General features: G+C 37.3%; 1 protein-coding gene across 1 annotated transcript; it reads right to left on the bottom strand.

Annotated features, from left to right (window-relative positions):
* Nucleotides 1-6,909: 6,909 nt before the first annotated feature.
* il11ra (interleukin 11 receptor subunit alpha) lies at nt 6,910-25,252 on the bottom strand. Its single transcript, XM_088356012.1, has 10 exons — nt 25,153-25,252; nt 19,328-19,394; nt 18,105-18,271; nt 16,994-17,108; nt 16,229-16,389; nt 15,851-16,159; nt 14,734-14,826; nt 13,837-13,939; nt 11,392-11,471; nt 6,910-7,042 (listed from the first exon to the last, which is right to left on the bottom strand). Exons 1-9 carry the CDS (start codon nt 25,247-25,249, stop codon nt 11,393-11,395), a joined length of 1,191 nt encoding a protein of 396 aa, XP_088212138.1. The 5' UTR covers nt 25,250-25,252; the 3' UTR covers nt 6,910-7,042; nt 11,392.
* Between the last annotated feature and the right edge of the window lie 1,442 nt (nt 25,253-26,694).

Genomic DNA, 26,694 nt, shown 5'->3' with positions numbered 1-26,694 from the left:
TGTTGTCTAAAAAGTTGTTTTTTTACCACTGTTCTACATTGAAAACAAAGTTTTTTGCGTGCCTAAAAAGTTCTAAAATACAAACTTTGACGTGTTACATCGGTTAGATATGTGTTTGCCATTGGCCGATACTATAATATGTTTTCTTCTGTATTTATTGGGTATGGCTTCCAAGGTTTGCAGCTATGCTAAAAGGAGAAGCCAAAACATGATAACCATGGAAATGTGATCATCCAGACATATGAAGAAAAATACTGATGACCAAATTTCAGGTATTTTATTTATTTATATAAATGATTATTAGTATTATTATTTAGAATATGTTTTACTTACTTACCTTCATTCTAAAAATATAATTTTATAAACTTAATTATATAAAACATATTGGGGGGAACAGACATAATGAAGAAAAAACTAACTACTGCAAGGTTAACTTATAACGCATTGCAGACAAATTTGCTCATTTTTATTTAATTTTACCCAAAAATACTCATTATAAAGTCAATGCTGAACTATCACCCACAATGCCTTTCTCTTCATTCAGTTCAGAATCTAAGGTGCTTCGTAAATACGCGGCAAGTCGGTTATAAAACACTGTTTTTTTGTCACTGTATTTATTGGCTATGGCTCCCAAGGCTTGCAGCTCTGCTAAAGGGAGAAGCCAAAACATGATAACCATGGAAACGTGATCATCCAGACATATGAAGAAAAATACTGATGACCAAATGTCAGGTATTATATAATTTATATACCGGTAACTATTTTTATTAGTAGTATTATTTCGAATACTTTTTACTTTATTTACTTCAAAATAATATTTTATAAACATTATATATATATATATATATATATATATGTCTTTTTTCCCAGTATATTAAAAAAAAACTACTGTATTTATCGTCTATGGTTCCTGAAGTTTGCAGTGACGCTAAAGGGAGAAGCCAAAACATGATAACCATGGAAATGTGATCATCAAGACATAAGGAAAATACTGATGACCAAATGTCAGGTATTATATTTATATAACTTTTTATTAGTAGTATTATTTCGACTATTTTTTACTTTATTTACTTATAATTTTTAAACATGATTATATATATATTGTCTTTTTTCTCAGTATATTAAAGAAAAAACTAAATAGCTACTGCAATGTTGACCTATAGCACACCGCAGACAAATTTTCTCATTTTTATTTTATTTTACCCCAAAATACACATTATCAAGTCAATGCTGAACTATCTCCCACAATGCCTTTCTCTTCATTCAGATCAGAATCTCGGGTGCTTCGTAAATACGCGGCGAGTCGGGTATACGATACTGTGCTTTTTTTTGTTACTGTATTTATCGGCTATGGGTCCTGAAGTTTGCAGTGACGCTTAAGGGAGAAGCAAGAACGTAACCATGGAAACCTAAGTGCGCGTTTACCGTTCCCTAAGTACAAACAAAAGACAGACAGAAGCTTCTGCTGTGATAAAATAGTATTTATATATTTTTGTACAGAAAACATAAGGGCATCAAGAGAACAACAGCTTTAGATGATAATGCCTGACAAACAAACACAAACTAAAACGATAAAACTGTACAATTGAGGATTGATGCCTGCAAAAAGGCTCATGGCATCACATTGGAAAAGGAAAAAAGGATGAAGACAAGAAAAAAAGGCTCACAGAAATTCAGACTTTTTTACTACCATTTGTGGAACACCGTTCCCGTTTAGGAGTGTCTTCACCCAAACACATTTTTCGATTCATTCTTTCAATCAGGGGTCTCAATTCACGGTTCAGGGGTCCAATGTTGCCCGCGGGTTGATCATTTGGGGCCTTAACCTTCATCATGAAAGTCTAAAGGGACAGCGTGTACTATTAAGCGCCCCCTGATGGGGAAAATGATTCATTAAAAAAACAATACTGATTTGGAAAGAAAATAAGCAAAATACAAAAACTATGGAATAAACGTCCATGTTTTTAAAGTACCCGTGGAGAAATTTGTATTTGAGATGACATTAGCCTTACTTACTGTCGCCCATCTTGCTGCTACACGTACCCCCAAAAACTTTTTTTTGCCTCACTTTAGTTTTTTTAATCTTTTCTTTTACTTCTGTCTTTTTTCCCCATCTATTCTCTTTCCCCTCTTTGTATTTTCTGTTTCCTTTTCCCCCATTTTCCCATTTTCTTTGCGAATGGTTAGGAAAAAAAAACGTTTATATCACCTTCAGTCTTTTTAGCACTCGTTTTCAGTCACTTGGCGCAATGAAGCAACAATTGGAAGTCAAATTCTACACACTGTCCCTTTGATGTAAGTGCAGGCGACCAAAAGACTGAGTCCTTTATTAGTGATTGATTTATTTTCACACGAGTTTTTTGGTTAATCCGAAATTTTCTCGCGGACAAACAAATTGGGCCGAATCTAGCTCCGGCAGCCTGGAGTTTGAGACCCCTGTTTAAAATGCGTCTAATCGTCAATGACGAGAGACTGTGTACTAATGCTGCTACTACTACATAAAAAAACATACCTTAATCATTTGTCTGCAAAACGAAGCATCCAGACTTTCGTAAGCTTTTAGATCAGCACTGGTGTATGGGGATACTCCATTCACGGTAGAGTGGTAGAGATCAGGCAGACTGGACAATTTGTTTAGATGTCAGGAGGAAGGCCTTATAACTTCATAGTTAGCATTGCTAATGCTATCCTGGGTTTTTCTCAATAGCGCCCTCTGTGATTTTCGACAAGATGAGCCTAGTCATTGCCAATTGTGTCGAATAATATAGCTGTTTTTTTGTTGTTTACTGACCCCGCCCACTGCCTATGACGCTTTAGTAGCATCCATTATGGTGTCGTCACATGGGTTAGGTCACGGGGGGGGCTTTGCCTTTTAGAGTAAGAAAGAGATTTAGAGAGCCGCCAGCTAGCGCCCCCCAGCATCAGGTGTTTTAGATTTAAGTCAATTCTCTGCAATTATTAAAAAGAATCCCAAGTGTAGTGGTTTCCCACGGGTTGTAGCTCCAGGTCATGCGCTCCATGGTTTATGGATCTAGCGTTGCTGAAATACAGGCTCTGCAGGGTATTAGCTTAGCGGTAGCAGTATGTTGAACCTTCAGCCTCACTTTTGCTTTCTCTTTCAACACCTTCTCGATTCCCGGGCACGATAATAATCCACGGAGCACCAGCTGGTGATATATTTACGCTCTATTGACTTTGCTCTGATTCCAATTTAATTGATGAACTTCTTTCCAATGAAACGACACGCTAAAATTTTGCGACCGCTATCCTTCCCAGTTTGTTTTGATCCCAAGTGTAGACAATACACTCACACGCAATCTACCCTTATGCAGCGCTTGCTGTGAGCTCGCTCAGAACACAATGATATCAATGACAATAAAGACAATTCAATTCGAAATCTACGAAAAAGTGAACTAACGATAACTGAAGAGCGGCGTGGCAAGGGCTCTCTGTACTTTATTTTGTCAGAATTAAATTATGATGTCCCATTAGGGAATATTACTTCTACCAACTGTACCAGGGGAAAATGACAGGCATTACAACACATTCCAATTACACAAACATTGAAGGCAGACTGATTGAATGGGTCAGCAGGGCCTGTTGTTTAAAAAGGTCATAGCAGAGGGGATCAGGCTTTTCTGAGGCGGGCCTTCCTAAATCCGATTAATCTACAGTATATCTGCATAGGTGATTAATTATCGGGTGTATTTTTCCAATCGGGCCAAAAAACTACGTCATATGAGGCTGCGATTAGCGTGTACCCATCCATAGTTAACTACGAGTTATGATTTTGTTCATGTAGTAGTAGCAATAATGGTCTCACATTCGCAAGGGATGGGAGAGCTTAAGATCTGTCAAGCATAGGTGATTAATTATCGGGTGTATTTTTCCTATCGGGCCAAAAACCGACATACTAAGATGCGATTAGCGTGATAATTATCGTGTACCCATCCTTAGTTAGTTACGAGTGTGTAATGATTTTCTTCATGTAGTAGTAGCAATAATGGTCTCACACTCGCAAGGGATGGGAGAGCTTAAGATCTGACAAGCGTAGGTGATTAATTATCCGGTGTATTTTTCCTATTGGGCAAAAAACGACGCCATGTTAGTCTGCGATTAGCGTGATAATTATTGCGTACCCATCCTTAGTTATTTACGAGTCTGTAATGATTTTGTTCATGTAGTAGTAGCAATAATGGTCTCAAACTCGCAAGGGATGGGAGAGCTTAAGATCTATCAAGCGTAGGTGATTAATTATCCGGTGTATTTTTCCTATCGGGCCAAAAACCGACGTCATATTAAGCTGCGATTAGCCTGATAATTATCGTGTACCCATCCTTAGTTAATTATGAGTGTGTAATGATTTTCTTCATGTAGTAGTAGCAATAATGGTATCACGCTCGCAAGGGATGGGAGAGCTTAAGATCTGACAAATGTATACGCTGGAGTGATTGTACAAGCTTCTGAATTTTAGTCAGTACAGAACAAATAGGTTGATGCCAATTGAATTTATATTTACTGGAGCGCTGGTTGATGACGAATCAGCCGCGTTATATTTAAAGCGACAGTGTTGAAAAATAAAGGGGGGGAAATGAGCACATTGTAGTCTGGAAATTACGGTAGAAGGAAAAAATAATCCAAAAACAACGTTCTCACTGGGTGTGTGTCTTGAGTCAGGGAGTGGGCTAGTTTAGGAGTGTCATCACCCAAAACAAAAATACAAACAAGAAATACACACCAAAACAAAGAAACTGAGGTATTCGGGGGCTCTTCCTTACTGTTTACCCGAGAGATTAAGGCTTAAAGGTGGCCTTTTGTCAGGTAACCATGGCAACCTGGAGCCTTACTTATCCGGCCGGATTACTCAGGAACATTTTTTTTCTCTTTTGCGCAAAAGAAAACACCCAAAATAACAACGTAAAGAAGCCCGTGTCAAATAGCTGCGAGGCGCTCTCCAAAAATGTCACAGCCAACCACAAAAAAAGGGAAATTCGGTCAAGTTCACCTTGAAAATTAATTGAGTAACCTTCATCTGACCTTCAAATGATTGAACTGCTGATGCCTTATCAGTATTTCCCATGTTTCTGTGAAAGTATTTGTAAAATGAGGCAAAGAAGCCAAAATGTTGACCATTGTTTTTCAAAATAAGTTAAAAGGATACTTGTAGCAGAGTTATGTTTTTAATAGTTTTATTTTGATATTATCTGGTCTTACAAATGTTTATTACTCATAGGGAGAGTGTGTCATACTTAGCGCCTCCCTGTGGTACTAAAAACATTTTAACATGAACCATTATATCAATGTTAATGTTTATAAATCATTCATTAGTTGAGAAATTTTTATTTCTTTGACATGCTGCTACGCAGTGCTCATTTGGTACTGCTTTTGCATTACACAAAAGTGCCCTCTAATGGTCAAATATTACACACTAGGGCTTTGAAAAACATGATTTTCATTTTGACTGATAATTTCAAACAATTATTCTGAAATCTAGAATATATTTTTTATACATTATATTTACTTTTACTTTGAAAAATATTGTCTTTCTTCATTAACGTATACCATGAAAACTTTTTATTGTGACATCTCATTATCTCATTAGCCGTACCGCTTATCCTCATTAGGGTCGCGGGGGGGCTGGAGCCCATCCCAGCCATCTCCGGGCAGTGGGCAGGGGACACCCTGAACTGGTTGCCAGCCAATCACAGGGCACACAGGGACAGACAACTCATTCGCTCATTCACACCTAGGGACAATTTGGACCGGCCAATTCACCTGAAATGCATGTTTTTGGAACGTGGGAGGAAACCGGAGTGCCCGGAGGAAACCCACGCAAGCACGGGGAGAACATACTGATCATTTTAAATTTTAAACAATCCGCAATCTAGAATATATTTTTTATATATTATGTTTACTTTTATTTTGAAAAATAATGTCTTTCTTCATTAATGTATATCATGAAAAAAAGATCTTTATTTTGACTGATCATTTTAAATTTTAAACAATTAATCGACAATCTAGAATATATTTTTTATATATTATATTTACTTTTATTTTGAAAAATACTGTCTTAATGTATATCATGAAAAAAAGATTTTTATTTTGACTGATCATTTTAAACTTCAAACAATCGGCAATCTAGAATATATTATTCATATATTATATTTATACTGTCTTCATAAATGTATATGAAAAAAATGATTTTTATTTTGATGAATCATTTTAAATTTCAAACAATCGGCAATCTAGAATATATTTTATATATTTACTTTTATTTTGGAAAATAATGATCAACATTTGGTAAAAAAGTAAAATGGTGATAATTGACTTATATATCCTAAACCTTTTAAAGTAAATGATTCATTGGCAGTCAATCAAAATAGTTTTGATACTGTATTCCTTTTATCACTTTTATTCTGAAAAACAGTGACCAACATTTTGGCCTACTTTCCCCACAGATGTTTACTTATGTAAAAAAAAAAAAAATACTAATTGCCTTTTCAATCCCAAAAATGGCGACCGAAGTAATCAGCAGTTAATCCAAATTATTATTTTTTTATAAACCCTTTTTTGTTTTTATTTTGAAAAACAGTGACCGACATTTTGGCCTACTTTCCTCACAGATGTTTTATTCCGTAAAAAAAAATTAATAATAATTGCCTTTATATCCCAAAAATGGCGACTGCAGTAATCGGCAGTTAATCAAGATGATTCACTGTTTTTGTAGTTCCATTAACGCCCACAAGGGTCATATTTAGAACAATGAATGGTGTTTTTTGTGTATTTTGTAAATATAAACTACCATCTTCATTTTGATGTACTACTGAGGAAGATTTCAGGGATATAAAAGTCTATTTTTATAATCATCAAATGTTGGCGCTAACTCAAAATAATAACCATGCAACGAAAAAGAGAAAATTAATATAATACAGGACGGGTTCTCATCCAGCTGCCCGATGCATTGTGGGAAATGGAGTCTGCTGGGGCGCGGGGGTGAGGGGGCCCTAGAACGGACCCGCGAGGAGATGACGTTCCGCGGAACCTGAAAAGAGAGAACGGCAAAAATCGATAGTGAGCAACATGTGTTTTGATTTTGCGTTATTGGAAACAGAATTGCGCTTGTTTTGAAAAAGAAAGAAAAACATTCCTGATTTTATGACTGTTTGTTTACGGGGCCTTGTTTCTCTTATGTTCCGTTTCATTGTTTGGTTTTCATGATTCTGATTTATTTGACATGTATATAGGCAGGCTCCGTGGTGACTGTCGAAAAACAAAGAAAAATATTCCAAAATAGCTGGGGGGGGGAAATGATATATATATTAAAGTATAGGGCAGGGTTCATACATCCAAATTCAAGCACTTTCAAGGCCATTTTCTCTAATACCTTTAAAAGAAGAAATTCAGGGGCCTCAACTTTGGTTTTAAACCCTAAATCTAGCCCCAATCCAATTTCCAGACCCTAAAGCCAGTTTAAAATCCTGATTTGCAGCCCAAAACCCTAGCTCCTAACCTTAATTCAAACCGTAACCCTACACCTAATTTAAGCTATAACCCTAGCTCTAAACCCTAGTTCCTAACCCTAGTTGTAAACTCAACCCTTTCAAAACCCTAAATTCAGTTGAATACCCTTATAAGAATCCTAAATGTTACTTTCTAACCACAGCTCCAATCCTATCTTGGAACCATAACATCATTTTAACCCCTTAATTTGAAGCCCAACGCCTAACTTAAACATGACAACAATTTCAAGCATTTACAAGCTTGAAAACACAACAAAAAAATTCTAGCATTTACAAGGATTTCAAGCACCCGTACGAATCCCAACAGGGGAAACGATTTCTAAAAATTATGAAAAACAAAATATTCTAAAAAAAAAAAAAAGGGGGGTGGGGGATAATTCTGGGGCAAGAAATATGTGAAATGTTTTCTGAGAAGACCGCAAGAAAATCAGAAAAATGGAAACAAACCTCATAAAAAAAATACAAATAAACAGTAATTTTTATCATTATAGATTCCACAAAACATCGGGGAAAAAAACTTAGTTATGTTCCAAAAACAAAGAAAATAGTCAACAAAACAGATATTACTATCTATCTCTATCTGTCTATCTATCCATCTCTCTCCATCTGTCTGTATCTCTATCTGTCTGTATCTCTATCTGTCTATATATATCTATCTTTATATCTGTCTCTATCTGTCTATATATCTATCTATCTTTATATCTATATTTGTCTCGATCTATCTATTTTATATCTGTATCTCTCTATCTCTATCTCTATATTTCTATCTGTATCTATATCTGTCTCTTCATTTGGACAGGTAACTTAAAATTAGTTTTACCTGGTTATTTCAGCATGAGAAATTATTTTCCCCCCATTTTCCACTTATTGAAACATAAATATTTTGTTTGTTTGTTTGTACATGATTCAAATTGAATCGTTTCTTCCGGCGCCGTCACGAATGGCAGCCACTCCAGCAGCTCCCGTGTTATTTTCGATTGTTTGTTCTCAGCTCAGGGATGCTGCTGGAAATGTGAATTTCCCTTCGGGGATGAACAAAGTATCTATCTATCTATCTATCTATCTATTTCTATAGCTATTTCTATCTATCTGTCTATATCTCTATCAGTCTATCTATTTTTCAAACGACTAAAATACATTTCCTTATATAAACAAATTGAACTTTTTATTTTTATTTTTATTTTTTTAATTTGCTTCATTTTAGTTTTTGTAATTAGCAATCAATCCCTTTAAAATGGTAACCAATGCTCATACTTTAATTACAAAAATGCATTTTCATCGTTTTTCACGAACATATCTGATCCTTTTCATCCAAAATCAGAATAACGGAACGTCCCTCTCACTTGTGTATTTTTCGCGTTCGGTCAAAACCACCAACGGCCTTCGAGGTTGCGATTACGCCGACGTGCGGTTAGCTAGCTAGCTAGCAAGACCGCACGTCGGCTAGCTAGCGTGTCCCGAACCGGCAACGGGGAGAAAAAAAAACGTGAAACCACACGTGTGGGAAGCCCTCGCACGCGCAAAACTAAACCAGATGGTGGCGCTTTGGATGTGGGGGCGGAGCTAAGACCAAAAATAGGGTGCTTTGAGCCTTATTTTCTCTGGTTTAGATTATAATTCCCTGCTCTGTGGATTCCCTAGAAAGAATATCTCAAAAGATTGTTTATCGTTTGAAAAATGGAACCAAACTTCGTGCATTGCTCTCTGCTGATTCATGCTTCTGTCCCCTCTCGATTGTAATTCCTTGCTCCCTGGATTTCCCAATAAGTCAATCGCATTTGATTATTTTTTGTCATTTGTAACAAATAGCCCTAACCCTAATGCGCCGATTTCTGTCTCTTCTGATGCTTGCTTTTATTTTCTTTGTATATATATTTGTAATTCCTTGCTCTTCGGATTCCCAGAATGTGATTGGTTTTATTATTTGAAGAATGTAGTTCTACTCTACTCATTTCATTCTCTTCTGATACGCACTTTTTTTTTTTTATAGACCAGTGGTGTCAAACAGGCGGCCCGCGGGCCAGTTTAGGCCCGCTGAGGGATTGAAGTGCAAGAGAAAAACGAGTTGCAGGTTGAAATATGTCCACTTGATGTTCCCAAAGCCAGCTGCCTCTCACAAACACTGTACTTGTATTTATTTATTTCTCTCCCTCTCTCTCTCTTACTCAGTCTCTTCCTCCATTTTTCTCTCACCTTCTAGGTCTCTTTCTCTTTGTTCCTCTTTGTCCCTTTTTTTCTTTTCTCTCTCTTCTCTCTTTTGCTTTCCCCTTCTCTCTTTCCTTCACTCACTTTCTATTTCTTTGGATTTTTTTCTCTTTCCCCCTCTCTAACTATTTCTCTTTTTAATTCTTTTGTTCACATTCTCTCTCTTTTGTCTCTCTCCCTTTCTCTATTTCTTTGTCTTACCCTCTCTCCTTTTCTCTCCCTCTCTTTCTCTTATTTCTTTCTCTCTAATCTACAAGTCCAGCCCCCAGAGAGAATATTTTTCATATCCTGTGGCCCCCGAGTTAAAATGAGTTTGACACCCCTGTTTTAGACGATCGTAATTCCTTGCTCTCTGGATTTCCAGAAAAAAAATGCCTCGAACAATTGTTTATCTTCATTTGTAAAATATAGTCCTCCCATGTTTTTTGAGCTGATGCTTGCTTTTATCTATTGTTTGGATGATTGTAATTCCTTACTCTCCTTACTCCCTAAAAGAATAGTGCAATTTGTTTTAGTATTATTTGAAGATGAGATACTGGACTCCACCCATTTTCCCATCAGGAAAACACAGAGGTGGTGTTAAGGCCTACTATAATCAACTCGTTATTTAATGAGTGTAATTTCCTGCTCTCCGGATTCCCCAAAAAGAGAATATCTCAAGCAATTATTTCTTATATCATAAATATAGCCTATTTTTGTCCTTGCAGATGCATGCTTTTATCTTTTCTTAGGTTATTATAATGCCATGCTCTCCAGATTCCCCAAAAGCGAATATCTCAAGCAATTCTTACATCATAAATATAGCCTATTTTTGTCTTCGCTGATGCATGCTTTTATCTTTTCTTAGGTTATTATAATGCCATGCTCTTTGGATTCCCCAAAAGAGAATATCTCAAGCAATTAATTCTTATATCATAAATATGGCCTATTTTTGTCTTTGCTGATGCATGCTTTTATCTTTTCTTAGGTTATTATAATGCCATACTCTCTGGATTCCCCAAAAGAGAATATCTCAAGCAATTAATTCTTATATCATAAAAATAGCCTATTTTTGTCTTTGCTGATGCATGCTTTTATCTTTTCTTAGGTTATTACAATTCCATGCTCTCAGATTCCCCAAATCAAGCCATCGGTTTGAACCATTTAAAGAATATAGCCGGCTTCGCACAGTTCTCACTCTCCTGGTTTAGATAACCGTAATTCCCTGCTCTCCAAATTTCTTAAATGTCGGAAGCGTTTATAGTTGTTATCATTGGAAAAAATAATTGCCAGAGTCTTCCCATTTCTCTCAGGAAAGCATGAAGTTTTCGGTGCATGCATTTCTCTCTTTTAGCTGATTCCTTGCTCTCCGGATTTCCTAAAAAGCATGTCTCATTCGTTTGGATTTTATTACTTGAAAAACAGACTCCGGCTATTTCTCTCAGGTAAACACGAAGGTGCCGATGCAAGCTTTTATCGGCTCTCGTTTAGATTATTACAATTCCCTGCTCTCTGGATCCCTTAAACTGTTATAATACATTGATTTTTATCATTTCCACATGTCTGAAAAGCGCTAATTTGATTTGATTCGACTGCCAGTCATCGTGGTTTGCTCGGATCCGGCGAATGCTTTACCCTGTAAACCCCGCCCCCAATATCGAAAAAAAAAAAAGCAAAAAGGACTCACATCAAACCGGCATGGACTTCATTTTGAGCACAGAGGAAAGTTCTTGCTTGGTGGCGTTTTCACGCCGCCTGTGCCGTAACCTGCAATGGGAGCGCACACACCGTCGAGTATAAGATGCCGTTTACATATGCGGTACATTGGGTTTTTTATGGAAGGGGGACCACAAAAGGGACACTGGGGACAAGACAAAACGACATGTGTATTTAAATCTCTAGTATCATTTGGTTTTTAACTTTTTGTTCCACAAACCAGATTATAATACAAACTAAATGATAACTAAAAGACATCGAAATGATTTAGTGTATGAAAAATATTTTTTATGGGGCGAAAAGGGACACTGGGGACAAGAAAGGAACCTAAACAACCTTTTTTTAAATCTCGTTTATTGGGGTTTGTTTTTTTTTTTTTTTACTTTGTTTCACGGACGGATTAAGATACTGAAAAATAAACCATTGTTGAAAACTGATATGAAAAATGACATTATTTACATTATTTGTCGGTGTACGTAATGTTTTATGAAAAATATATTTTAATGGGGGAAGGGACACTGGGGACAAGACTGGCCCCAAAACTATATTTATAATACTCTAGTATCATTTGTTTTTTAAATATTTTTGTTCCACAAACCAGATTACAATACAAACAAAATGATAACTCAAAGACATCTAAATGATTTGGTATATGAAAAATATTTTTTTATGGGGCGAAAAGGGACACAGGGGACAAGAAAGGCACCTAAACAACCTTTTTTTTTAAAATCTTGATTGTTGGGGTTGTTTTTTTACTTTGCTTTTATGTTGTTTTTATCCCTACTATTTTTTTTAACTTTTTGTTCTGCAGGCTGAATTAAAACACATAATTTAAAAATGGATTGAAATGTCATTTACATGATTTTTTAAAATGTTGACATATTAAAAAACAGTAAAAATCCAATACATAAATAAATATTTAATATTTCTCTACTATTTTCTTTTTATATTATATAAATATAAAATAATCCGCTAATCTATCACGTGTATGTTGAGAATTTCAGTGCACTTATTGTTTGACTGACGTCTTAAAAAACACAAAATAAATTGTGTTAATTACTAAAACTACAAAAATAAAGGCACCCAAAACAACCTTTTTTTAAAATTTTTATTATTGGGGTTGTTTTTTTACTTTGTTTCACAGGCCGGATTAAGATACTGAAAAATGAACCATTGTTGAGAACTAATATGAAAAAGGACATTTACATGATTTGAATGTACGTAATTTTTTTATGAAAAATATATTTTAATGTGGGAGGAGGAGAAAAGGGACACTGGGGACAAGACTGGCAAGCATGTTTTTATCTGTAGTACTATTTTTTTTTTACTTTTTATTCTGGCGGCTGGATTAAAATACACAATTTGAAAAGAATGAAATGTCATTTACATGATTTCAATATACAAAATCATCTATCCATGATCTGCACCACTTATCCTCAGTAGGGTCGCGGGGGTGCTGGAGCCAATCCCAGCTATCTTCGGGCAGTGGGCAGGGGACACCCTCAACTGGTTGCTAGCCAATTGAGACAGACAACTAACTCGCTTATTCCCACCTAGGGACAATTTGGACCAGTCAATTAACCTATCATGCATGTTTTTGGAATTTGGGAGGAAACCCACGCAGGCACGGGGAGAACATGCAAACTCCACACAGAAGGTTCGACCTCATGACCGTGCCACACAGTGCTTTTTGTTACCATGGCCGGATTATAGTCGAGAAAAATGTACAATTTTAAAAAGTGACAGACGATTTGAATGAACATAATGTCTTATTAATAATGTATTTTTATTGTGGTATTGGTTAAAAAGGGACACCGGGGACAAAACTAGCAAAAAAAAAAAACCTTTGTTTTCAGTAGTATTGTTTTGTTTCTACTTTTTGTTCAGCAGGCCAAATTAAAATACAAAGAAATTAACATGATTAAAAAATTGTACTCTCAAAAATGGCATTTTCATTATTTTATGTACATAATATTTCAGGAAAACGATATTTTCATGCAGGAAGGAAGGAAAAATGGGTGCCAGGGAAAATATTTTTTTTGTTCTGTAGGTTGGATTAAAATACAGAAAAAATAAATGGGATTCACGTGATTTCAATGTACATTACATGAAAAGGGACAAGACTGGCACCAATTCAACTATTTTTATTAGAATTTTTTTTTTTTTTTCAGCCGGATTAAAAAGCCATAGGGGGCCATAAGTGGCCCGCATGCTGTAGTTTGCCCACCCTTGGTCTAGAATGACACCATTTTGTTTTGATGCACAAAATTACATCAGTTTTTCACAGTTTTCATTTCTAATGACTGATTGGAAAATGATAACGGTGAACATCAGAATAAAGCTTGCCCGCGACTATGAATATTCAGCTCGGGACTTGTGCAAAAATCGACAACCCCCCAAAAAAATGGCGTCTTACCATAACACACAAACCAAGGAAAGGACGGTGGCGGCGATGACCACGGCAAACAAAGCCAGCAAAATCGCCAATCCCAAATTGCCGTCGTCTTGCTCCTGCGGCTCTGCGCAAAAACAATTGGGGGGTAAGATAGGGCCTAGAAAATCCCCCGGCCACTGGATTTGAGTGACCGAGCCCCCAAAAGCAAATTTTCATATATTTGTGAGGACCAGAGAGGGGGTGGCAATGGTCATCTTTGGCCGACACGAAAAAAAAACAAAATTGGGGCAATGACGATAGTTAAAATTCAAAAGTCAGCAAGAGAGAAGCCCGGTCCGAACCCGAACGCACTGATTGACATTTAAGGCTCGGGCCTAAGAGCTTAACTCTAAGTTTTACAATCGGCGACTAAGGTCTTATAAAAACAAAAAAGTACAAACAAATCTATATTAATAATATCAAGTTAATATTCAAGAAAAATCTATATAAATTAAAAAATTCAATATCATGATATATTAAAAAAAAAGGAAGGATCTAATACATAAATAAAAATAGAATATTTCTCTACTATTCCTTTTTTATATAATACAAAATACTGCGCTAATCCATCACTTGTATATTGAGAATTTCCGTGCACTTATTGTTTGATGTCTTAAAAACACAAAATAAATTGTCTTTATTACTAAAACTACAATAAATAAACAAAATATTCAAAAAACGAGATCAATATAAATTTAAAAATACAGAAAAATTCTGATAAATGTATTAAATGAATAAATATAATAATACTTATGTATGTATAATGTATGTAAAAATAGGGAAATGTCAACCCATGGCTCATTTACGTTAATAATAAATCTTATTTCGGAGCGCCTTTTAGTACTCAACGTACGCAAGATATAAAAACAAGATACTTACTTAGCGACTTGGAAGTGGAAGTCTCGGGTTTTGTGTCGAAGGGGAAAAAATAATCGGGAAACTGATCCTCTGGAGGCTCAGATGTGGCTTCTTCTGCACAAGACCAACAATGACAAAATCCTGGTGTTAGCACCCCCTGTGTCCTCAACAGGAATTGCAGGAAACTTGTGCAAACTCTGCTGTTTTGAATGAACATTGCTTTATTGCTCACATGCGAAGGAAATCGAAAGTTCAGTTTGAAGTCTTTTATTTTAGCTTGTTCCTGACACCGTTTCAATAATTATCATTCGTGCGCTTAATTTCCACGTTTCGACGAGTAACATGAGAAAAATACTGAAAAATCTGATAAAATGAGCAGAATCTTCTGCAATTTTTTCTCAATATTCTTTGTTATTTTGATTTTAAAACAAATAGATAACTGAAATAAAACTTAAAATCTGGAAAAAAAAATCTAAAATTTAAAAAATCAAAATCAAGTATATATAGCTATAAAATTATCCTTAAAATGAGAAAATAATATCTGATAAAGCAGACTGCTGCATTTTTTTCGGTTATATTTTAGTTAAACATAATGATTGTGTATATATACATTATATAAAAGTGTTGACAGGCATTTCTGATGGACTGCCAAAATCTGGTAAAAGCAGACGTCATTGGATCAGTTTTTCATTAAGCGCCACGCAATAAGGTTAAATGAATATTTTTATCATTTCCTTTTGGGGTTTTTTTATAGAATGTGTCTTTAGTTATGTTTATTTTGCGCAAATCTAATTTTAACATGTATTTGTTTCGTATTCTGATACTCTATGAGAAAATACATGTCGTCATTAAAATTATCTGAAAAAAAATGCTATTACATATTATATTCTGTTTATATCGGTTTCCTTATCAAATGATTTGTTTATTTTAATGTTATTTAAATGTTATTTTCTGCTATATTCTAGTTTTTAAGTCTTTTTTGTGAGCTAAAGGAAAATACTACCTGTTTAAGTTAAAGTGAGTCCTTTTCATAGTCTACCAACGTTTCTGTTGCTAGGCAGATTACACATTTGTAAATCGGGTTGTTTTATTTTGATGGTATTTTGAAAAGAATTACGGTTCCCGAGCATTTCCCGACCTTGCCAGGGTCTCCCGTCGCGCAGAGGCGTCCATTCGCTCCACTGGCTTTCGGCGTCCAGCTCGTCCCTCGCCCGGACTTGGACCTCGTGGGGGTGACCCGCCAGGGCGTCCACCACCACCACCGGACTCTCTTCCGAATACACCTCGGACCAGTATTGAGATCCGTGAGGTCGGTACCGGACGTGAAATATGAGAGGGAAGGCGTCGTGGAGCGGCCAGGAGGACGGACCCTTCCACGAGATGGTCAACCTCCTCGGGAAACCAGCCACCTTCTGGACCGCCACCGATTCCGGAGGATCGGGTTTCACTGTGGAGAAAGAAGAACTTTGAGGAAGTGTCCATCTGGTCCGGTTTTTGCGCAATCCGCCGTCCTTACGCAGCATGTCCAACTTGAAGCGGGCGGCGGTGGTCTGAGAGCCCAGGGCGTTGGTGGCGGTGATTCTGAGGGTGTGCACCGTTTGCCAAAAGGACGGGTGCTCCACGTCGCAGAACTTGTGGACCGGGTCCACCAGGCAGGGCTGCCACTCCTGACCTCCCCTGATAAAATATATCATCATGAGGCAAACACAGAGGTGCTGATGCCCGCTTTTATCTCTGGTTTAGATGATTATAATTCCTTGCTCTCTGGACTCCCCAAATAGAACATCACAGGCAATTGGTTCTTCTCGTTTATAGAATATAGCCAGAAGCTTCCTGTTTGTCTCACAGGCAAACACAGAGAATTCTTATGCATGCTTTTATCTCCTTTGGTTTAGATGATTATAATTCCTTGCTCTTTGGACTCTCCTAAAAGAACAGGCAATTGGTTGTTAGGATTTGAAAAAGAATAGCCAGAATTTGTCCCAGTCAAACACAGAGGGGTTCTTATGCATGCTTTTATCTCATTTGGTTTCGATGACTATAATTCCCTGCTCTCTGGATTCCCCAGAAAGTACGTCCCGAGTAATTGTATTTATCATTTGAGGATTATAGCACGATCCCTCCCATTTATTGCTCTCCAGATGCATCGATTAATCTCTTCTGGTATGGATGATCTTAATTTTCTGCTTTCTGGACTCACCAATAACCAATGACAGATACATTTTGGTTTAATTTTTTTTGTCATCTGGGATTGTGACCTAATGCAGTGACCCTTCCTTACCTGAGGGAGGCGTTGTACTTGACAGGTAGAAAGGTCTTGACGGATTCTACCCAGGAACAGCGGACGTGGCTGTGATTGGGGACTTGACAAGATATACTGAGCAGCCCGGGGGCGTCTGAAAGGACAAAAGTCATAAGTAAGGTAGAACTCCGGGATACAGCCACCCTCCTTTATAACCTTTTCACTATTCAGTGTGGAATAAGAGTTTTTTTTCAGCCACTTGAAACAAGATTTTGCCCCATTAGACCACATCAATAACAAAAACCTGGTTACATCTCAAAGATGCATGTCTACTATTGTTCAAAGTTATATAAGATGCATCAAGGGACGATGAAGATGTTGGCATGCTATTGTCTGAACTACTTCCCACAATGCCTCTCTCTCTCTATTCAGTTAAGCATTTTTCTAGAGAATTATGTTTGTACTGTATTTATGCATTCTGACTCCCAGGCTCGCTGTGATGCTAAAGAAAGAAGCAAAAACAAGATAACCAAACCAACTTTGTGACTATCAAGAAATACAAAGACGGCACAAAAACTGCTACTCTCATTAGGGCGCATGGTCTTAACCAACTTAAGAATAGGACTATTGTTAAAAATAACGAGGCAATTAAAACACAGAAATCTTCTAATGACAGTCCTTGCAAGTGGAAGTCTCCTTCCCATACAGCATCCACCAGCTACTCTACTGTATCATCAGTCAAATTTCATTTTCCATTATTTGGAATTTTATGTAATGATATCACAGCTTGTTGACCCCCTTTACCAACACAGATGTAGGGTCACCATATCTTCCTTAGGGGGGGTTAGGCTTTACTCCCCCCACATGAAACCGAACTGGTTTCCACGATTTCCAGTAAGTCTCCCGATCTGACTCCGATACATCACCTTCATCATCCAGTCGCCGTTGTTTTTAGGTGTACAGCGTCACCCGGCCCTTCAGAGGTGAGCCGGCCCTCGGCATGATGGGAACAAGGTTTGTGTAACAATACCGATACTAGATCGTATATCACTGGGGGGGAAACTATTTTGTTTTGAAATTTGGAGTATACCCGTTATATAATTTGTGGCTTTCATATTTTAGTCAAAATATCCAATCCAAATCGACTCACGTCCCAGCCGGAGCTGGACAGAGTAGAGGCGGAGCCCCCGGTCGTCATAGCAACTGTAGTTGCCCCGGTCCGACAGGTTGACGCGGAGCAGGACCAGCGAGCCGTCGGAGGAGACTTGTCGCCGCGGTAACGCCGGGCCGTCCCCCCGCCGCCACGTCACCGGGAGTCTGCGCAAAAAAGATAACGGATTATGAGAGGCGCCAATCTCCGATGTACAGGTGTGCTCCAAATTGTTTTTTTTTTCCCCTGGTGGATCTGTGGCAGGTCATAGACAAAAAATAATTTTCTTATTTTATGATGATTAGGTCTATTTTTCTCAATTTTATTTACATTTCTTGCAGTACAGAGCACCAGATTTAAAAACATGTCTGTCTCTCTCACTCTCTCTCGCCCTCTCTGTTCTTTTCCCTCCCTCTTTCTCTTATTTCTTTATCTCTCTTTTTATATCCCTCTATCTTTCTATCCTTCTATCTCTTTCTCTCCCCCTCTCTCTCTGTCTCCCCAACTCTTCCCCCCCTCTCTATCTCCATCTCTTCCCCTCCTCTCCCCTCTCTCTCCATCTCTTCCCCCCTCTCTCTCCATCTCTTCCCCCCTCTCTCTCCCCCCCTCTCTCACCATCTCTTCTCTCCATCTCTCCCCCCCCACTCTCCATCTGTATATCATATAGTTTTTTCCCTTTTTATTAGAATAGAATGGTACATAGAATATACCTTTATTGTCATTGGTACAAAATGGGTTGAACATACTGTATTGTGACAACGCGAAATTGGACATGGCACTCCAGTATCACATTTAACAGTGAGGATAAAAGAAAACAAAGAAGATAAAGGAACAAATATTTTCGTTAAGTGTTTATTTATTATCGCTTTGTTTTCCTTATCCTCACTGTAAAATATGGAACTGGAGTGCCACGTCCAATTTCGTTGTCACACTATGTTCAACCCATTTTGTAACAATGACAATAAAGGTATATTCTAGTCTATTCTATTTTGCACTCTACTTCTAGCTTCACAAATCTTTTATCTCCAATGCTTCAAAATATAAACAGTAAAATACTATAAATCAATTTGGGACTTAGGGGAAATATTTCCCTGTTGGACCACCAAAACCAGGCAAATGTTACCATTTTCTTTTATTTTGAAATATTCGTTTTCCTGTTCTTCCTGTCCAGGAGCCGTCCTTCAACAAAAGACGGGTTCAGAAGCGGCTTCGGAATTCCTCACCTGATTTGCGACTTCCCGCAGGCGAGCGTCACGTTGGAGTCCAGGCGTCCGTAGCGCACCTCCGATACTGCAAACGAGAAAGCGCGTCTTCAAAACCGGCCGGACAGAAACGAAGGTGACCAAATAAGGTTCCTGACTCCTCCGATCCCTTGTTGTTTATCTGCTCAGTCAGTTCATCAGATAACCATCGGAATCATCTTTAAAAACAGACCCGCTCTTCATTTACTCGATACTCGCATGAAAATATTTGAACTGGCCCAACAGTGAACAAGTGAACCATTCGTCATTTATTCGTTCCTCACCATTGACTGTTAAGGCCAATAACCAACCTGGTAGTGAACAAATTAAAGTTAATTATTCTCCCAAAAACGCCACCTGAGTCAAGAATCACTATTCATTTACTTGTTCCTCGCTATTGATTTTAACATTTTAAACTGGCAGTGAACGAGGTAATTGCAGTTAATCATTCTCTAAAAACAGCAGATGCCCATTTGAGCTGCTTAAGTAGAGTAACTCTTCATTTAGTTATTCCTCACCAGTAATGGGTAATGCCAATAACCGGTATGGCAGTGAACGAGTTAATTACAGTTAATTATTCTAAAAAATAAAATAAAACACCAGCCGTTAGTTTTACTCACCTGAGTCAAGAATCAGTATTCATTTATTTGTTCCTTGCCATTGATTGGTAATGCTGGCAGTTGTTACAGTTAATTATTCTTTAAAAATGAAACACCGGCCGTTAGTCTGAATTACTTTAGGAGAAAATCATTCTTCATTTATTCGTTCCTCGCCATCGACAGGTAATGCCAATAACTGGCTTGGCTGTGAACAAATTAATTAGTTAATCGTTCCCCCCCAAAAAAACACCATTTGTTAGTTTGAGTTCATTAGAGAATCACCCTTCCTTTATTTGTTCCTTGCCATCGATCTTAAATGCCAATACCCAGCCTTGCAGTTAATTACAGTTAATTATTCTTCATTTATATGTCTCTTGCAATCGACGGGTATTGCTAATATGTATTTGAACTGGCCCAGCTTTGATCAAGTTAATTGTCAGTTTTTGCCAATTGAGTTGAGAATCACACTTCATTAACTTGTTCCTCTCCGTTGACGAGTATTGACGTTTAAATATTGAGTTGGCCTGGCAGTAAAGAAGTTAATTACTGTTAATTATTCTAAAAAACACACAAGCTGTTAGATTGAGCCACTTTAGTAGAGAATCACTCAACTTGTTCCTCGCCATTATTATATTGAAGTTACCGATTTGAACTGGCCTGGCAGTGACCGAGTTAATTACAGTTAATTATTAAAAAAAAAAAAAAAACACAAGTTGTCTGTATGAGCCACTTGAGTCGAGGATAACTCTTCATTTACTCGTTCCTCGCCGTCGACGGGCGACATGTATGGACATCAGAGATTATATCTGGCTTGGCAGTTAATTACAGTTAATTATTCTCAGAAAAATAAAGTTTGAGCTTCTTAAGAAGAGAATCACTCTTAATTTATTTGTCCCTTGCGATCGACAGGTATTGCTAATCAAGATTTAAACTGGCCAGGCAGTGACCGAGTTAATTACAGTTATTATTTAAAAAAAAAAAAAACACAAGATGTCCGTATGAACCACTTGAGTTGAGAATAACTTCATTTACTCGTTCCTCGCCATTGACGGGCGACATGTTTGGACATCAGAGATTATATCTGGCCTGGCAGTGACCAAGTTAATTACAGTTAATTATTCTAAAAAACACACAAGCTGTTTGTTTGAGCCACTTGAGTTGAGAATAACTCTTCATTTACTCGTTCCTCGCCATCGACGGGCGACGTGTATGAACATCAGAGATTATATCTGGCCTGGCAGTGACCGAGTTAATTACAGTTAATTATTCTAAAAAACACACAAGCTGTTTGTTTGAGCCACTTGAGTTGAGAATAACTCTTCATTTACTCGTTCCTCGCCATCGACGGGCAACATGTATGGACATCAGAGATTATATTTGGCCTCGCAGTGAACGAGTTAATTACAGTTAAGTATTCTAAAAAACACACAAGCTGTTCGTTTGAGCCACTTGAGTTGAGAATAACTCTTCATTTACTCGTTCCTCGCCATCGACGGACGACATGTATGGACATCAGAGATTATATTTGGCCTCGCAGTGAACGAGTTAATTACAGTTAAGTATTCTAAAAAACACACAAGCTGTTCGTTTGAGCCACTTGAGTTGAGAATAACTCTTCATTTACTCGTTCCTCGCCATCGACGGACGACATGTGAGATTCTATCTGGCCTTGGCAGTGAAGGAGTTAATTAGAAGAGACACATGAGGCTTGTTTTGTATCCGATTTCCACAGAACATAAATAACTCAGTCCACATGCAACCACATGAAAGCTAATTGAATTATTTCTGCTCGACATCACAAAGGATATTCCTCTCCTCATTCGGAGCGGCCGACACCAAAATACTTTGCGGAAAAAAACAATTTTTACAGTAGAAATTGAAACGGTTAGTAAAATTGATCTTTATTTTGGGTCTGGTTGTTTGTATCTTCAGAATAAAGTGCCAGTGTGTTTAGAAAGTTGGCATTGTTTGGAGTAGGAAAATATCGGACGGGCACACAGACTTGAATGAATTCCCTTAGCGAGTTAACTCCTAAACGTACACTTTTTGGGGGGGACTAAATAGAATCTTAACACAAAGATTAAATTTACTGGATCACTCGTTCGCTCACTCTACTTAACTTACAGACTTACTGACTGACAGAATTACTGACTTTCCTACTGACTTACCAACAGCCCGATTTACTTACTGACTTTCAAGCTGACTATGGTACTGACTTGCTTTGACTTACTTACTTATTTACTGACTGACTGACTTTAATGCTGATTTTCATACTTACTGACTGACTTACTAACACCCTGATTTACTTACTGACTTATTTACTTACCGACTTATTTACTGACCGACTTACTGACTGACAAACACCCTGATTTACTTACGGACTTATTTCTTACTTACTGACTTTCTTTCCGACTGACTGACTTACTACGCCCTAAATTAAGTTAGCGACTTATTTACTGACAGACTTACTGACTTTCATGCTGACTATGGTACTGACTTACTTTGACTTACTGACTTATTTACTGACTGACTGACTTTAATGCTGATTTTCATACTTACTGACTGACTTACTAACTGACTTATTTACTTACTTACCGACTTATTTACTGACCGACGTACTGACTTACCAACTTACTAACACCAAGATTTACTTACTGACTTTCATACTGACTTACTTTCAGACTGACTGACTTACTAACTGACTGATTTACTTACTGACTTATTTACTGACCGACGTACTGACTTACCTACTTACTAACACCAAGATTTACTTACTGACTTTCATACTGACTTACTTTCAGACTGACTGACTTTAATGCTGATTTTCATACTTACTGACTGACTTACTAACTGACTTATTTACTTACTTACCGACTTATTTACTGACCGACGTACTGACTTACCAACTTACTAACACCAAGATTTACTTACTGACTTTCAGACTGACTGACTTACTAACACACTGATTTACTTACTGACTTATTTACTGACCGACGTACTGACTTACCAACTTACTAACACCAAGATTTACTTACTGACTTTCATACTGACTGACTTACTAACATCCTGATTTACTTACTGACGTATTTACTGACCAACTTACTAACTGTCAAGCTGTCTATGGTACTCACTTACTTTCTGACTTACTGACCTTAATGCTGATTTTCATTCTGACTGACTGACCAACTAACTAACTTTCAAGCTGTCTTTGGTACTCCCTACTTTCTGACTTAGTGACTTACCGACTGATCAACACCCTGATTTACTTACTGACGCATTTACTGACCAACTTACTAACTTTCAAGCTGACTTTGGTACTGACTTACTGACCTATTTACCGACTATAAATCGGATTTTCATACTGACTTACCAACTTGCATACTGACTGACTAACAAACACCCTGATTTACTTACCTACGTATTTACTGACCAACTTACTGACTTTCAAGCTGACTTTGGTACTGACCTACTTTCTGACTGATTTTCATACTGACTGACTGACTTACTTTCGTAAAACCCTGATTTACTTACTAATTTACTTACTTACGGACTGACTGACTTACCAACTTACTGACTAACACCCTGATTTACTTAATGATGTATTTACTGACCAACTTACTGACTTTCAAGCTGACTTTGGTACTGACTTGCTGATTTGCATACTGACTAACTAACACCTTGATTTACTTACTGACTTATTTATTGACCAACTTACTGACTTTCGTGCGAACTTTGGTACTGACTTACTTACTGACTAAATTACCAAAACAAAATACAATCAGAAAACTAATACAGTAATCCCTCGGTTATCGCTGTTAATGGGGACCGAAACCACCCGCAAAAAGTGAAAATCCGCGAAGTAGCGACGCCCCTTCAAAAATGCTTTAAAAAAAAAAAAAAAAAACTTTTTTTTTTTTTTTTTTTTTCCCAGACCCGCAAAGCTCTGAACCAGCGAACGTGGAACCGCGAAGTGCCACTGTACATATATTTTGGAAAAACAGGAATAAAAATTCAGAACAAAATATTTTATTTGTGGAAAAACAGGGAAAAATATATAAACAAAAACATGTTGAAAAGCAAAAATATATGTTTGGAAAAACAAAACAATACATTATATGTATACATATATATATATATATATATATATATATATAGATATTTGGATAGATGGATAAATATAATAAGTAAAACAGAATATGGAAAAATACTACTAAAAACAATGGTAAAACAGGAGTACTTTTGCACTCAACACTTCTTCAAAAATGTATTTCTGCACTTTTACTCGGTTTTGTGTGCTCGGTTTCAAATATGTACGTTTAAATTTTATAAGCACTCGAGCACATTATCCCCCCCCGACCCGCAACCTTCCGCCCCTATATGATTTTGCCGTCGGCGCTAAAAAAAAAAAACCACACATATGCGTTTAAGTACGCGCTTCCACATACGCAAATAAAACAAACTGCGACACCATTGCCAAAACACAAAAAAAAAAAAAAAGAAGTAGTCGAGAAAGATTACGGGAAGAAAGTGACAGATTGGACTCTGAGGGCCCGGGGCCAGCATTCTTACAAACTCCACGCGCCATTTAACCCCGACTTGGCTCGCCAGGAGATATTAGAAAAGGGGGGAAAATTGTCACACACTGAAAAAAAATCCGAAAAAACAGAATAGATTGATTGCGAGATTGTCTTTGAAAACCACAAAAAAGAAACGCCATTGTCCTTGCACAAGATTAAAAAAAATGTTTTTCTACGTTTTATAGTGTTTTCTCAAAGCGTACAAAGGACTGCCAGTTATTTTCAATCGAAAAAAACCTAAATCCTCTTTCTAGGACAGGGGTGTCAAACTCATTTTAACTCAGGGGCCACACGATAACCAAAATTCTCTCGGGGGGCCGGACTAGTAGATTAGAGAGAAAGAATTAAGATAAAGAGGGGGAGAGAAGAGTAGAGAGTGTGGGTTAAGAAAGAGAAACAAGAGATAAAAAGATAAAAAGATAAAAGGAGAGAGAGAGAGAGAGCCACCAGGAAGCTGTCAGTGTCATTTCTAAGCAGACTTTTTGAGAAACATGGCAACAATGACCAGCATTCACAATCACTTCACCCAAAATTCAAGCTCTTTTCAATCCTTGAGAACGAATGCATTTTCAAGGATTTCAAGCATCCGTACGAACCCTGGAAAATGTCTTTTTGAATGAAAACATCTTACCTTCATTGGTCCAAATCTGAGCACTGCCGAGACGCAGTGACCAGTAGACAAACCAGATGACTCTCAGACTCCCAGGAATGGACATAAGACCTTGCATCTGAAAAAATAATAAAATAATATACCCGTAAATTACAATTGCACATCTTGATTGATTTGGGGATTTTAAGACAAAAACCGTCCATATTTTACTGAAATTAAAATGTATACTCAATTGTTTAGGATGTACTTCTATTCGTCTAAAAATCTTCAAGCATCTGCACAAAAAGCTTTAAATTGATTTGTTGGATTTGAAATTTGATTTAAGTGTGAAAATGCTGTTTTGCTATTGGCTGAACAACTTCCCACAATGCCTTTCTCTCCCTTTATTCAGTTTAGAATCTTGTGTGATTCATAAAGATGTTGTGAGTCAGCTATGGGTCCCAAGGATTGCAGGGATGCTATAGTGAGAAGCAAAAACATGATGCCCATGGAAACAAAGGTTGCGTTAATATGGAAATATGAAGAAGGGTACTCTTGCTGAATTGCTAAATTGATCGAGACGTATTAAAAATAAGGAGGAAATTCGAGTATTTTGAGGGCATGACAATCCTCGCAAGTGGAGGGTTTCAAAATATGTTTTAATTTTAATTCACCGTCTGCAATGCCCTGCATCCACCCGCTACTCCAATGTCACAGGTCAAGTCACATCACACCAAAAGTAAAATCACTGTGTTTTTTTTCACATGTATATTTATTTTTTATGTTATTGCTGGTGAGCACCGCCAAAATCGAATCATCAGTTGCAAAAAAAAAAAGTTCATGATCTAACAGTTTTGGTTGAACGGTGAGAGGACTTGGAACTCAATGTGATACATTTAAACTAGACGACTGCAACGCTGGTGATCCACTACCTCAATAAACCTGAATCTAAATCTGAAACAATATGCATATTTAGTCCTGACATATTCAGAATTCATCCCGAATCATTCCAAAAGATCAGCAAAAAACTGCAACCTTTTGTCCCAAGTCCCGAGCCAGTATACTCGTTTTAGAAGAACCCTAAATACCGTATTAAATTGCATTCCGAATTTTCGGCTGTAATTTACAACTCGAGAGCACAGAACTCCCCGTTTTTAGTCCCGACATATTTAGAATTCATTCAGAATCATTCCAAAAGATCAGCAAAAAACTGCAACCTTTTGTCCCAAGCCAGTATACTCGTTTTACTGTATTAAATTGCATTCAAAAGAGAATTTTCGGCTGTAATTTACAACCCGAGAGCACAAAACTGCATGAGAGGAAGATGAAAGTCTATTTGAGTTGCGGTTTCCCGGTCTGGCAAAGGGGTGTTACATTAGCCACGTTGACCGCTAGCAAAACTCCTCACAGCCTGCTCAGCAAATTCAAAGTTGCTCTGTTGACATTTTCTCTTTTCTTGTAGTGGTGCCACCTTGCTGGAGGTGAGAAGCTCAACAAGTGGGAGACATTTTCTGCCCCTCGTCAACATGACCAGTTGAATGTTTTGCTGAAAAATTTTAAAAAGACATTGCTTCATTTTGGGTT

This window comes from Urocampus carinirostris, chromosome 16, assembly GCF_059441175.1.
Source record: "Urocampus carinirostris isolate Australia breed hairy pipefish chromosome 16, RoL_Ucar_1.0, whole genome shotgun sequence".
NCBI classification, from domain to species: Eukaryota; Metazoa; Chordata; class Actinopteri; order Syngnathiformes; family Syngnathidae; genus Urocampus; species Urocampus carinirostris.
This window is presented reverse-complemented; position numbering and strand designations above follow the sequence as displayed.

What these genes read in the sequence shown, in the direction of transcription:
- il11ra (XM_088356012.1), bottom strand. Translation starts at nt 25,249, where the DNA reads ATGCAAGGTCTTATGTCCATTCCTGGGAGTCTGAGAGTCATCTGGTTT. An exon ending in TCAGATTTGGACCAATGAAG is followed by an intron (nt 19,395 to 25,152) that starts GTAAGATGTTTT and finishes TCTCGTTTGCAG; the next exon opens with TATCGGAGGTGCGCTACGGA. An exon ending in TGCGGGAAGTCGCAAATCAG is followed by an intron (nt 18,272 to 19,327) that starts GTGAGGAATTCC and finishes TTTTTTGCGCAG; the next exon opens with ACTCCCGGTGACGTGGCGGC.